At 43.4% G+C, this 15,382-nt stretch overlaps 1 protein-coding gene across 2 annotated transcripts in view; it reads right to left on the bottom strand.

Annotated features, from left to right (window-relative positions):
- LOC109935795 (vascular endothelial growth factor C-like) overlaps window positions 1-15,382 on the bottom strand; it is a 69,161-nt gene that overhangs the window by 22,056 nt on the left and 31,723 nt on the right. For both annotated transcript variants that reach the window (XM_048604055.1, XM_048604056.1), the window contains exons 2-3: window positions 5,112-5,322; window positions 3,098-3,288 (exon numbers count right to left, since the gene is read on the bottom strand). In XM_048604055.1, the coding sequence (XP_048460012.1) occupies window positions 3,098-3,288; window positions 5,112-5,322 (402 nt within the window). The remainder of the gene's footprint in view (window positions 1-3,097; window positions 3,289-5,111; window positions 5,323-15,382) is intronic.

Below are 15,382 nucleotides of genomic sequence, written 5' to 3'. Positions count from 1 at the left end.
GAGGTTAAGATAACCGGTCTATAATTCCCCATCTTTTGTCTACTTCCCTTTTTAAACAGTGGCTTTACATTTGCTGTTTTCCAATCTGCTGGGACTGCCCCAGAGTCCAGCGAATTTTGGAAAATTACCGCCAGTGCACCTGCTATTTCTCCCGCCATCTCTTTTAGTACCCTGGGATGCATTCCATCAGGGCCAGGAGACTTATCAATCCTTAGCTCCATTAGCTTGCCCAACACTACCTCTTCTGTAATTATGATTGTTTCCAGGTCCTCACCTACCTTCGTCTCTTTGTCAATTATTGGCATGTTATTAGTGCCCTCCACTGTGAAGACCGATACAAAATACCTGTTCAATGCCTTGGCCATTTCATCATATCCCATAACTAAATTCCCCTTCTCATGCTCTAAAGGGCCAACATTTACTTTAGCCACTCTTTTTCGTTTTATATATTTGTAGAAACTTTTCCTATCTGTCTTTATATTCTGTGCTAGTTTTTTCTCATGTACTATCTTACTTTTCCTTATAGCTCTTTTTGTGGCTTTCTGTTGACCTTTCAAGTTTTCCCAATCTTTTAGTTTCATGCTGTTTTTGGCCACTTTGTATGCCTTCTCTTTCAATTTGATAGCCTCCCTTATTTCTTTAGACACCCATGGCAGATTACCCCTTTTCTTACAGTTCTTCCTTTTCATTGGAATATACTTTTGCTGAGCACTTTGAAAGATTGCTTTGAAAGTCCTCCACTGCTCGTCAACTGTCCCACCATAAAATCTTTGTTTCCAGTTTACTTTAGCCAAGTCCTCCCTCATTCTATTGTAGTTCCCCTTGTTCAAGCACAGGACCCTGGTATTGGATTTTATCTTCACACTCTCCATCTGTATTCTAAATTCAACCATACTGTGATCACTCCTTCCAAGAGGATCCCTAACTATGAGGTCATTAATTATTCCTGTCTCATTACACAGGACCAGATCTAGGATAGCTTGCTCCCGCATTGGTTCCATTACATACTGTTCAAGAAAACTATCACGGATACACTCAATGAACTCCTCCTCAAGGCTACCCTGACCGAGCTGGTTCGACCAATCTACGTGTAGGTTAAAATCCCCCATGATAATTGCCGAACCATTTTTACAGGCATTAGTTATTTCTTTGTTTATTGCCCGCCCCAATGTGATGTTATTATTTGGTGGCCTATAGACTCCGCCTATCAGTGACTTTTTCCTCTTAGAATTTCTAATTTCCACGCAAATGGATTCAACCTCATTCTCCATAGAACCTATATCATCTCTCAGCACCGCCCTGATGGCGTCCTTGAGTATCAGAGCTACACCACCTCACTTACCTTCCTGTCTGTCCTTCCGAATAGTCTGGTACCCTTGGATATTTAACTCCCAGTCGTGACCATCCTGTAACCATGTCTCCGTAATGGCTACCAAATCATATTCATTCGCGATGATTTGTGCCGTAATCATATTCATTTGCGATGATTTGTGCTGTAATATCTTCAACTCACTGTTAATGACAAATGCTGTGGGCCTGCCAATAATAATACTGAAGACTCATGCTTCAGAAACAGCCATCCCGCTAGCCAAGTTGTACCAGTACAGTTATAACACTGGCATCTACTTCAAAATATGGAAAATCATCCAGCAAAACAAATACATTCTGACCAATTATTGCCCCATTGATCTATTTTCAAGCTATCGTCAATTCTGCTATTAAGTGGCACGAATTCAGCAATAATCTACTCATTGATACTCAGTTTGGTTTCTGCAAGGCTACTCCTCATTACAGCTTTGACCCAAACGAAGACAAAAGAGCTGAATTCCAGACGTGAAGTGGGAGTCATTACCTTTGACATCAAGGCAGCATTTGCCCAAGTGTGACATAAAGGAGCCCAAACAAAAATGGAGTCAATGGGAATCAAAGTGAAACCTCTCCACTGTTTGGAGTCATATCTAAAACAAAGGAAGATGGTTTTGATTGTTTGACACCATTCGTTTAAGTCCCAGGATTTTGCAGAGGAGGTCCTTGGGGTAGTGCCGTAGACGCAACCATCTTCATCAATAACTTCCCTCCAACATAAGATTAGGTGTCATGATATACACTGATAATTGCACAGTGTTCAGTACCATTTGTAATTTCTTGTATAGTGAAGCAGCCCACATTTGCTTACAGCTGGCAATATTCAAATTAGATTGAAAAGTAGCAAGTATCAAAGGCACAGGTCGTGACTAACAGCGGAGAATTTAATTATCTCCCATTGACATTCAATGACATGACTGTAACCAAACCCTGCACCATCAACTTCTTAGGGTTCCTATTGAGCAGAAACTGAACAGGACCAGCCTTATAAAGAAAACGGCTACAAAAGCAGGTCAGAGGCCGGGAATTCTACTTCAGGTAATTTATCTCCCGACACTCCCCAGAGTCTGTCAAGCACCTATAAGGCACAAATCAGGACGGTGGTGGTGGAATTCTCTGCACTTGGCTAGATGCATGCAACTTCAACAACACTCAAGACGCCTGGCTCTATTCAAGACAAGACAGCTCTTTTGATTGACACCCCATTCACTACCTTAAATATTCACTTGTTCCGCCACAGCTGAACATTAGCAGTATATGTGCACTATAGCTACCTGCCAAGTTTCCTTCAGCAGCACCATGCAAACCTAGGGTCTATGTCATCTGGAAGGAAAAGGTGCAAATGACATAGAAACACCATCTTCTGCAATTTCTCCACACCACACAGCATCCTGACTCAAAATAATGTCATCATTCCTTCACAGTCACTGGATTAAAATACCCTAACCATCTTCTGAGCAGCAGTGTGGGTGCACCCACATGGGTTGCAATATTCAAGAAGATGGCTCAGCACCCCTTTCTCGAGGTCGATTAGGAATGGACAGTAACTACTGGCCTTGGCAGTGACAGTCATATTCTAAGAAATTGTATAAAACATATGTGTGACTGGGAGTTGCCAACATCATTGATTTGATTGCTATGCCTCTGACACACCAACAGCGAATAAAAATTTCAGACAAGCAAGTCAAGCTACACAACATTTCAAAGTGACTTGATAGGAAGAATTACTTACTGTCTTACTCACGTACGAAGTACTGATGTTAACACACTGTAGTCCCTCGTTGTTGCAGCAGCCTCCACATCTGTGGATAGACACACAGGGAGGTTTGTAGAACTTGTTTGTGGCAGTCCCAAGCTCTTTCCCCACATCCAAGCACACTTCTCTAGGTTTACACTGAGTCTTTTCCCATTCAAGTTCAACATCTGTCAAATGATTTAGTTTAGTTATTAGTTGCTTATTATGAAACATGTATTTAAATAAACTACTTAGAACAGCAGATAGTTTGCAGGATCTTTTACAGGGTAAAGCAAAGGTTATAAGTCAAGTCGTTAAGTCTCACCTCAAAACGGAACTGATTCTAAAGTATTGCCTTCCTACTGTTACAAGTTATTTCAGTTTTTACATAAATCCTGATACCAGATACCGTTTCCTTCTAAAAGGAAGGAGAGATGCTTTGGAAGTACCTATTCTCATCATAGAGATACTAGGAACTGCTATCTGAAGAAGTTTCTGAAGAAGGGTCTAGACCCGAAACGTTAGCTTTCCTGCTCCTCTGATGCTGCTTGGCCTGCTGTGTTCATCCAGCTCTACACCTTGTTATCTCCTATTCTCATCATCATCCTTTCATTAGAAATGCTCTAAATAATTACAGATTTAAGAGAGAGCAACTTGCATTTATACTGTTCCTGCCAGCATGAGCTGCACATAACCTGCTATGTGAGGAACTGACAGCAGTGGGAAGGACATGAACCTGGCTAATGACATTTCCACACTCTGTGAAGGTGCATATTAACATATTGTAGTATAGGAATAGGAACTGGCCGTTTCCCCTCTTGAGCTCTCTCAGCATTCATTAAGATCATAGCTGATTTGCAGACGAATTCCAAAATCTTTCCTACTTAACACGTAGATTTGAACACTTAGAGTAGGATGCCAGATAAGTAGGGGGCCAGTTATGTAGGGTGACAAGTTGTAAGTGGGTAACTGTGCCTAGTGGTGAGGTGCCAGGGTGTAAGGCAAGCAGTGCAGTGTTTCAGGCAGTTTGGGGAGGATGGCAGAAGTTGGGTCTACTGGAGTGTGGGTTAAATGCTGGATGTTGGACCTGGTCATTTCAGGTCCGACATTAGTGGGAGGAGAAGGGGCTGGGGTGAGAAAAAATGTCGGGACATGGTCTGTGTGTTACATGTGTTTGGGTGGAGATGTAGCTGGGGGTGAGTGAAGTAAGTACAAGGTGTGTTGAGTATTTGGAGAGGCATTGACCTAGTGGTAGTATTGCTAGACTGTTAATCCAGAGACCTAAGTGATGTAATGGTGACCTGGGTTCAAATCCTGCTACAGCAGATGGTGGAATTTGAATTCAATAAAGATCCAAAATTAAGAGTCAAATGCTGACTATGAATCGATTGTTGGAAAAACCCATCTGCTTCACTGAGGTCTTTTAGGGAAGGAAACTGCCATCCTTACCTGGTCGGCCTACATGTGACTCCAGACCCACAGCAATGTGGTTGGTCTTAACCGCCTTCGTGGAAATTAGGAATGGGCAATAAATGCTGCCTAGCCAGTTACACCCTCGTTCCATGAATGAATTTTAAAAATTTAACCAGGGGTTAGACGTTATACTTAATTGTCTAACTTTTCCTGAGTAACTGTTCTACTTCAGTTCATCTAAACTATCCAAAGTCTCCGATTTAAATGATGCCTTTTGTGGATGGAAGGCACAGGGCAATAGCCCAGCAGAAATTACAATTTGTTGGGTAATGCCTTTGGACTGTGCTACAAGGGGGATTCCGCAGAGTCCCATGTGTAACTTCCACCAATGCTGGAATAGTGACTGTCTGGCCTTCGGAAAATTTGGGCTTTTCTCTGCATTACAACGGTGACAGTACTGCAGAAGTATTTTATTGGCAACTTCTGGGTGATCCTGAGTTTGATATAGACCATATAAATGTGCAAAATATGCAACAAATTTACTTAAATTTTTTTTTGTTCAGCACCCAACAACAAACGAAGCATTAATGTTGCTCACTTTTTATATCTTCATCTTGCCACGATAGTGTAAATGCTGCTGCCTCCTTCCACTCCTTTTCTTCAGCCTCTGTCATTTCCCGCTGGACCATGTGAATTCTCCTTTGCAGACATTCGTGGATCTTCCTGTATTCTGGATAGAAAATGTCCATCAGCTCTGTGACACTGGATGCTGACCTCAGTTGGTCCTCCAGTTCGCTGCTGGCCTGGGCCTGGAAGGAGAAGCTTGCAGTGAATCTAACACAGCAAACACAGGAAGTACAGAGTGAGCAGCCTGCTCAGTTGGATACTAACTGATTAATCTTGGGATAAAACTGCTGCTGTCAAAACAACCCTTCCTGCTCGACTGAGTCTTTTCAATTCCCGAGAAGTCAAACAAATTCACAACCCAGGGTACACAGGGAGCATTTTACTTCAAGCAAGCAAAACCACAGTCAGCCTATTACCATGGGACAGAACTCCAGCAAAGCTGAAAGGGAAATGTGAAATGAAACATCAAATTGTTAAGTGGAGAGTGCATGATGTTAAATGGCAGGAGCGTATCAGAATGAAAGAGTCATGGCAAGATAAATATTTAAGTATTAGACAAAAAGAGTGTATGAATAGCTATCAGGGCATCAAGGGATACGAGGAGAAGACACAAGAATGGGGTTGTGAGACATATCGGCCATGATCAAATGGCAAAGCAAAATTGATGGGCCAAATAGCCTAATTCTGCTCCTATATCTTATGGTATTACCTGTAATGAACAGGGTATAGAATCATAGAATCCCTACTGTGTGGAAACAGGCCATTCGGGGTCCATCGAGTCCATACAGATCCTACAAAAAGCATCTCACCTCGACCCAAACCCCTACCCTATTCCTGTCACCCTGCATTTCCCATAGCTAATTCACCTAGCCTGCAAATCCCTGAACTGTGGGAGGAAACCGGAGCACCTGGAGAATACCCGCACAGACACAGCGAGACTGTGCAAACTCCATACAGACAGTTGCTAAGGGTGGGATCAAATCCAGGTCCCTGGTGCTGTGAGGCAGCAGTGCTAACCACTGTGCCACCCTAGGGGTGGGAAGAATAACCGACACAGAGCTCATTGAAAAAAAATTGTAAACCTCCTGTGTTTTCGCACCATTTATTCTGTCTCAAAAAAAGTTCTTCATTGATGTATCTCAAGTGGCAAATATAAGAGGAGTAAAGAGGAAGAAGAGGATTGGCATCAACTGGGCAGGTCATCTGAAGAGCTGGCACAGGTAGAATGGACCAAAGACACTGATTTTTCGACTGCTGAACTGCAGAAATATATTTGATGTTGATCAGAGAACAAGATTTCCTTGATGGTTTTGTAGTCTCTATGGAAGCACAGGCCTATTATGTGTTTCCCATGGTTATACAGCTCTGTTACTTTGTGACTAATTGTGCACATAATTATGTGTCTTACACCAGATTAGAGCATCTCTATTTGTGTATGAATGGCTGCTACATGACAATGCATCCCTATTTGCATAATTGACTGACCCTTGATAATTGTGCCCTGTGACTGTATAGCCGATTGTCCCCTTTTGATGCACCCTCCTAGTTTCTGTCTAATTCCTTCAATACTGCTGCAACCTATATAGCTAACGGACAGATGTGATGGTGCAGAGATAGTAGGAACTGCGGATGCTGGAGAATCTGAGATAACAAGGTGTAGAGCTGGATGAACACAGCAGGCCAAGCAGCATCAGAAGAGCAGGAAGGCTGACGTTTCGGGCCTAGACCCTTCTTAGATAGGGTGGACAGTGGGAGCCTTTTTCCTCGGATGGTGATGGCTAGCACGAGGGGACATAGCTTTAAATTGAGGGGTGATAGATATAGGACAGATGTCAGAGGTAGGTTCTTTACTCAGAGAGTAGTAAGGGCGTGGAATGCCCTGCCTGCAAAAATAGTAGACTCGCCAACTTTAAGGGCATTTAAATGGTCATTGGATAAACATATGGATGATAATGGAATAGTTTAGGTTAGATGGGCTTCAGATTGGTTTCACAGGTCGGCACAACATCGAGGGCCGAAGGGCCTGTACTGCACTGTAATGTTCTATGTTCTATGTTCTTCAGAAGAAGGGTCTAGGCCCGAAACATCAGCCTTCCTGCCCCTCTGATGCTGCTTGGCCAGATGTGATGGTGCAATCCCTTAAGTTGTGGCTGACTAATAGAATGGATAGTCACATTGCTGTGTGACTGACTAATGCCACAGTCCTACTCCTACTGGGCTAACTGATACGAGATTACAACAGCAATGGGTTTTAGGGTCATATAATCGGGTGGGCCGTTTCCCCACGTAAATGTAAACAAAAGCGGAATTCCCATGGATTGGCTAGCATTCAATGTGTGTGGGTGGCTTAAATCAGAATCCCTCCAACCAGTTTAGAATCTCCGATGAAGAAGCGATTAAGTTTATTTAAAGAAGAAATGGAATTACTTGTTGCCCTCCACATTATTTGGGCAGTGGATGGAAGAGTGTTTGGGAGCAGTTTTTTTTTTAAAAATGCAGAAGAAAAATCATGCCACCTAACTACATGGCAGGACGCTGAAGCAGGTTCCACTGCTGTAGGCCGCCTGCATTTTGAACCATGTTTCGTAATTATTTGGCATCGCCAATAAGAAATAGAAACTCAGGGAGCAGTGGTCCTTTATGGTTGTAGCTGTGATGGACCTCATAGCATAACCCCACTGCCGCACAGATTCCCACCTGCACTCCCCATGCTCAACTTGATGTTCTGACTGCAAATGGACCACTCCCGTTCCATTCAACCTTTCTTACGGTGCCAAGAAAATGTAAACTCCAATCTCTTGTTTCTAACCCTATCACTGTTTCGCTACCTGACCCCACAACTGTCTTTTTTGTTAACAAGGTGTGGAGCTGGATGAACACAGCAGGCCAGGTAGCATCAGAGGAGCAGGAAAGTTGACATTTCGGGTCTGGATCCTTCTTCAGAAATGGCGGAGGGGAAGGGGGCTCTGAAATAAATAGAGAGAGGGCGAGGCAGTGATAGAAGGTGGATAGTGGAGCAGATAGGTGGAGCGAGGACGGACAGGTCAAGGAGGTGGTGATGAGGCTAGTAGAGGTGAGGGAAGTGGGGGTGTGGGTTGGTCAGTGAGGTGGGAGGAGCAGATAGGTGGGAGAAAAGACGGACAAGTCAAGGAGGTGGGGACGAGTGGGGGAGCTGGTCTTAGGATGAGATCAAGGGTAGGGAGATTTTGAAGCTTGTAAAGTCCATATTGAGACCATTGGGTTGTAGGGTTCCCAGGCGAAATATGAGGTGCTGTTCCTCCAGTTTTTGGGTGGCATCGTTGTGGCACTGGAGGAGGCCCAGGATGGACATGTCGTCCAAGGAGTGGGAGGAGGAGTTGAAGTGGTTCACGACTGGGAGGTGCAGTCATTTGTCACGAACTGAGCTTTTTGAAGAAGTGACAAAGAAGATTCATGAAGGTTGAGCAGTAGACATTGTCTATATGGACTTCAGTAAGGCATTCAGTGAGGTTCCTCATGGTAAACTGGTTAGCAAGGTTAGATCACATGGAATCCAGGGGGAGCTAGCCAATTCGATACAAAATAGCTTGAAGTTAGGTGACAGAGGGTAGTGGTAGTGAGTTGCATTTCATTGTTTAGATAAATGATATGGATGTGACTATAAGAGGTATGGTTAATAAATTTACAGATGACACCAAAATTGGTGTAGTGAACAGGGAAGAAGGTTATCCCAGAGTTCTTTGGGACCTTGATCAGATGGGCTAATGGGCCAAGGAGAGGCAGATGCATTTTGGTAAGGCAAACCAGGACAGGACTTGTACACTTAATGTTAGAGCCCTGGGGACTACTGTTGAACAAAGAGACTGAGGGGTGCAGGTGCACAGTTCTTTGAAAGTGGAGTCACAGGTAGACAGGGTGGCGAAGCTGGCATTTGGCATGCTTGCCTTCATTGATCAGTGCATTGAGTATCGGAGTTGGGATGTCATGTTGTGGCTGTACAGGACATTGGTGAGGTCACTTTTTGAATGTGGCGTTCAATTCTGGTCTCGTTGCTATAGTAAGGATGTTAAAGTTGAAAGAGGTCAGAAAAGACTTACAAGGATGCTGCCAGGGTCGGAGGGTTTGAGCTATAGGGAGAGGCTGAAGAGACTGGGGCTATTTTCCCTGGAGCATCGGAGGCTGAGGGGTCATCTTATCGAGGTTTACAAAATCATGAAAGGCATGGATTGGGTGAATAGCCAAGGTCTTTTTTCCAGGGTTGTGGAGTCCAAAACAAGAGGACATAGCTTTAAAGTGACAGGGCAAGACTTAAAAGGGACCTGAGGGGTCACGCAGAGGGTGGTGCGTGTAGGGAACAAACTGTAGGAGGTGGTGGTGGAGGCCTGTACGACTAGAACATTTAAAAGGCATCTGGATGGGTGTATGAATAGGAAGGGGCTAGATGCATGAGGGGCAAATGCTGGCAAATGGGATATCTGGTCCGCATCAACAAGTTGGGCCAAAGGATCTGTTTCTGTACTGTATAATTCAATGACTTTATAAATGTACTTCACTGGAATGTGAAGCATTTTGAGACATACTAAGAAAAGCATGAGACCAGCATAAGTTTATTCTTTTTCTATCAAGCTGAACTCTTTTGATTAAGTCAATGATACCTTGTCAACGTGATGAAAGGTGCAGTCAAGGCAATTTTAGTTTCACCTGAAAAGTTTAGTTGGCTGCAGATGAAATGCTGAACCAGTCCTGTCAACATAATCACCAACCTAATTTCTTTAAAGTGTTATTTTGTGTGCGCGGTGGTATGTGACGCCTCTCCTTTTTAATTGACTGAACTTAGACAAAGGCCTCTTCTGTCAGGCAGCAGATACAGAAGCTTGAACACACGCACCAACAGGTTCAAGAACAGCTTCTTCCCCGCTGTTATTAGACTGCTGAATGTTGATCTTGCTTTGGCAATCTGCTGTGCAGTGTAACCTGTATGCCTCTCTCCAAGCACCTTTTGATCTCTATGTCCTTGTTTGCCATGATCTGCCTGTACTGCTCACAAAACAAAGCTTTTCACTGTACTTAGGTACATGTAACTACAATAAATCAAATCAAATCAAATAAGGTCACCAAGAACGTGAACAACAAAGGCAGCAGCGAGGTATCAGTCAGCTTGCCTTGAAACACGGAAAAAAAACATTCAGTGCTGAAATGGAAATGAAATTAATGCCAAAATCTCTCTACAGATTCATTTCATTCCAATGCTGCTGTAGTGCCTTTGATTAAATTGCACAACATCTCTGTGGAAAAAGAAAGAAGGAAGTGGAAATTTATCGTGTACTTCACAACCTCAGAATACCCCAAAACATCTTCCAAATAATGAAATACTTCTGAGTGTAGTTCAATACAAGAAACACAATGAGCAAATATATTTAATTTAGTAACTATCATGAAATTCTGAGTTTTTTATTCAGTTGTGGGATGTGAATGTCGCTGGCTGGCCAGCAGTTGTTGCCCCACCCTAGTTGCCCTTGAGAAGATGATGGTGAGCTGCCTTCTTGAGACGCTGCAGTCTACATCCTGTAGGTTGACCTGCAATGTCCTTAGAGAGGGAATTCCAGGATTCTGATTCAATGAAAGTTAAATATTTCTGGCGATATATTTCTGAGTCAGGATTGTGAGTGGCTTGGAGGGGAACTTGTAGGGGTGGGGTTCCCATCCTTGATGCTGCCCTTGTCCTTCTAGATAGGAGTGGTAGTGGGTGCTGTCTGAGAATCTTTGGTGAATTTTTACAGCCCATCTTGTAGATAGTACACACTGCTGCTACTGAGTGTCGGTGGTGGAGGGAGTGGATGCTTGTGGATGTAGCGCCAATCAAGCGGGCCGCTTTGTCTTGGATGGTGTCAAGCTTCTTGAATGTTGTTAGGGCTGTACTCATTCAGGCAAGTGGGGAGTATTCCATCACACTCCTGACTTGTACCTTGTAGATGGTGGACAGGCTTTAGGGAGTTAGAAGGTAAGTTACTTGCTGCTGTATTCCTAGCCTCTGTCCTGTCCTTGTAGCCACAGTGTTTGTGTGGCAAGTCTAGTTCACTTTCTGGTCAATGGTAACCCCCAGGACATTGATAATGCAGGATTCGGAGACACCCTTGAGTATCAAGGGGTGGTGGTTTGATTGTCTACTATTGGAGATGGTCATTGCCTGGCATTGTGTTGCATGAATGTTACTTGCCAGTTGTCAACCCAAGCCTGGATACTGTCCAGATCTTGTTGCATTTGGCCATGGACTGCTTCAGTATCTCAGGAGTTGCGAATGGTGCTGAACATTGTGCAATCATTGGTGAACATCCCCACTTCTGACCTTATGATGGAGGGAAGGTCATTGATGAAGCAGCTGAAGATGGATAGGTCTTAGAGACTATGCTTAGGAACTCCTGCAGAGCTATCCTGGAGCTGAGATGACTCAGCTCCAACAATCACAACCATCTTCCTATGTATCAGGTATAACTCCAACCAGCAGAGAGTTTGTCCCCTGTTACCCATTGATTCCAGATTTGCTAGGGCTCCGTGATGCCACACTCAGTCAAATGTGGCCTTGATGTCATTCTCACCTCACTTCTAAAATCAGCTCTTTTGTCCATGTTTGAACCAAGGCTGTAATGTAGGTCAGGAGCTGAGTGGCCCTGAGGGAACCCAAACTGGGTGTCACTGAGCAGGTTATTGCTAAGCAGGCGCTACTTGATAGCACTGATGATGACACCTTCCATCACTTTACTGATGCTCAAGAGTAAACTGATGGGGTGGTAATTGGTTTGGTCCTGCTTTTTGCCTACAGGACATACTGGGGCAATTTTCCACATTGTTGGAAAGATGCCAGCATTGTAACTGTACTGGAAGAGCTTGGCTAGCAGAGCAGCACGTTCTGGAGCACAAGTCTTCAGTACTACTGTTGGAATATTGTCAGGGCCCGTAGCCTCTGCAATATCCAATGCCTCCAACCGTTCTTGATATCACACGATGCGAATTGAATTGGCTGAAGATGATATTTAACACCTCTGGAGCAGCTGGGACTTGAACCCAGGCTTCCAGCTCTTGTGGTATAGTCCTTGATGTATTCAAAGCACAGTGCACCATACTGAAGCTAATAGTCTTGTCGAATCTCCATTGATTCCAAGAAGCCACAGCCATAACCAAAAAGTTAATAATCAAGAACATAGCCACAACACAATTTATTACACAGATTTTGAAAGGATTTCAGTGGTTAATAACAGTAGATTATATTTCACCGAAAATTATTTTTGGAAACATATATCGTGACCAACATCTGGTCTTGCTTTGTCACAGGAGTAAAGGAATGTGAGTGAATCAGCACGTGTGATTTAGCCCTCAGATTTAATTTAAAGCACGAGGCATGTTTGTGTCATTAACAGAACAAATTATTGCTAAACAGACCCACTTCCAATTCTAACTGCCAACAGATCCAGTAACATTAACTAGATACAGAATTTTCATTCATCGTGCTGCTCCTTTTGGTAATAATGCAGGAACAAAGCTCTTGCACACAAGGATAATAAATATAGGCAATAGAAATATCAGAAGAGCAATAGAAATTAGAGAACGCTGAAATTGAGGCAGTATGATCAGACCTGAGGGACATTTCATTCATGGTGTGTCTGATCTGGAAATGTCTGAAGGACAAATGAGTAACTAGGGAGAGAATAGGGCCTCTTAAAGATCGACATGGCCATCTATGTGTGGAACCACAGAAAATGGGTGAGATACCAAATGAATATATTGCATCAATATTTACCATGGAGAAGGGCATGGAAGCTAGGAAACTTGGGGAAATAAATAGTGAAGCCTTGAAAAGAGTTCATATTACAGAAGAGGATGTGTTGGAGGTCTTAAAGCACATAAAAGGTAGACAAATCCCCAGGATCTGATCAGTTATTTCCCAGAAATTTGTGGGAAGCTAGGGAAGAAATTGCTGGGTCCCTTGTTGAAATATTTGTATCATCAACAGCCACAGGTGAGGTGCAGGAAGACTGGAGGTTGGCTATCGTGGTGCCACTATTTAAGAAAGGCTGTAAGGAAAAGCCAGGGAACTATAGACCGGTGAGCTTACATCAGTGGTGGGTAAGTTGTTGGAGCAAATTCTGAAGGATAGGATTTACATGCATTTGAAAGGCAAGGAGTGATTAGAGATAGTAAACATGGCTTTGCGCATGGGAAATCATGTCTCATTAACTTGACTGAGTTTTTTTGAAGAGGTGACAAAGAATGATGAAGGCAATGTAGTTGACGTTATCTACATGGACCTTTGCAAAGGTTCCACATGGTAGATCGGGTAGTAAGGTTAGATCACATGGAATCCAGGGGAGCTAGCCAATTGGATACAAAATTAGCTTGAAGATAGGAGACAAAGCATGATGGTAGAGGTCTGCTTTTCGGACTGGAGGCCTGTGACCAGCGGTGTGCCGCAAGGATCGGTGCTGGGTCCACTGCTTTTTACCATTTATGTAAATGATTTGGAAATGAATATAGGAGGAATGGTTAGTAAGTTTGTAGATGACACCAGAATAGGTGACGTTGTGGACAGTGAAGAAGGTTATCTCAGAGTACAACGGGACCTTGATCAGATAGGCCAATGGGCCGATGTACGGCAGATGGAGTTTAATTTAGATAAATGTGAGGTGCTGTATTTTGGGAAGGCAAACCAGGGCAGGACTAATAAAGTTAATTGTAGGGCCCTGGGGAGCGTTGCCAAACAAAGAGACCTAGGGGTGCAGGTGCATAGTTCTTTGAAAGTGGTGTCACAGGTAGACATTGTGGTTAAGAAGGCGTTTGGTATGCTTGCTTTCATTGGTCAGTACATTGGAGTATAGGAGTTGGGATGTCATGTTGCAGCTGTACAGGACATTGGTGAGACCAGTTTTATAACACTGTATACAATTCTGGTTGCCCTTCCATAGGAATGACGTTGTTAAACTTGACAGGGTGCAAAAAAAATTTACAAGGATGCTGCCAGATTGGGAGGATTTGAGTTATTGGGAGAGGCTGACTAGGCTGGAGCTTGTTGTTATCTGGAGCATGACGTTACAGAGGTTTAAAAAGTCATAAGGGGCATGGATAGGGTGAATAGCCAAGGTCTTTTTCCTAGGGTGGCGGAGTCCAAAACGAGAGGGCCTAGTTTTAAGGTGAGAGGGGAAAGATTTAAAAAGGGCCTGAGGGGTAACTTTTTCACACAGGGGGTGGCACATGCATGGAACGAGCTGCCAAAGAAAGTGGTGGAGGCTGGTACAATTACAACATTTAAAAAACATCTGGATGGGTATATGAATAGGAAGGATTTAGCGGGACATTGGCCAAATGCTGGCAAATGGGCCTAGGTCAGATTGGGATGTCTGGTCAGCATGGACAAGTTGGACTGAAGGGTCTGTCTCCATGCTGTATGACTTGTAATCATCACCAATACTTGTTTGACAATGATAAGGTAGAAAATGCAAAGGAAAGAATTCTAGATGTCACTGGGTCTCGTAATAACTGCAGAGTCACCAGCTGCCCCCATGACGGCTCAGCACAGTTGTAATGACAAAGCTACAGCAGCTCCCGAGGGTCCGAATTCCAGTGTCACTGATTGTCTTACAGCAGCTTCAGAGAACTCTAGGCTGACCCAGAGTAACCCCAAATGGTTGCTAGTTCTCTGGAGCCATCTGCTGCCTTTTGACCTCACTCCAACTGACCATAATGCTCAGTACTGTATCACATTCAAACTCATGTGTGCATTCCAGATGACTGCGTATTTGAAGCAATGTGACAGATACGCAAACTGCCATTCTGGAACATTTGAATGGACTTATAACACAGGAAACATTCCCAGCCTAAAGTAAATAGTTGTATTGAGATTTGGGATTTAATAGAGATATTTAAATGAGATATAAAATCTCTGTTAATTGATTATGTGACTACATCTATGTAAAACACAAGATAGACAATCTAAGTAGCATAATACCAATAGGTTTAATAATACAAATAAAAAACATCAAGTATGACACAGAAAACTGAGGGAGAGAAACTCTGCATCACCACTCAGACCGTATGTATTTAAATGATTATCCTTTTGCAGTAGACATGTCAGCTACACCCAGATGGCTGAAGGTTAATTATTGTAAATTCTACATCAAGTTTGCTAAAGAAAACTTAGTTTGGAGCCAATGTGGCATGCGCACAATTTTGGCAACGATTCATGGTGAGTATTACCATCCTATTGGACCCATG

Source organism: Rhincodon typus, chromosome 12 (genome assembly GCF_021869965.1).
Source record: "Rhincodon typus isolate 14 chromosome 12, sRhiTyp1.1, whole genome shotgun sequence".
NCBI classification, from domain to species: domain Eukaryota; kingdom Metazoa; phylum Chordata; class Chondrichthyes; order Orectolobiformes; family Rhincodontidae; genus Rhincodon; species Rhincodon typus.
The sequence above is the reverse complement of the archived record's forward strand: the minus strand, read 5'-3'. Positions and strand labels throughout refer to the sequence as shown.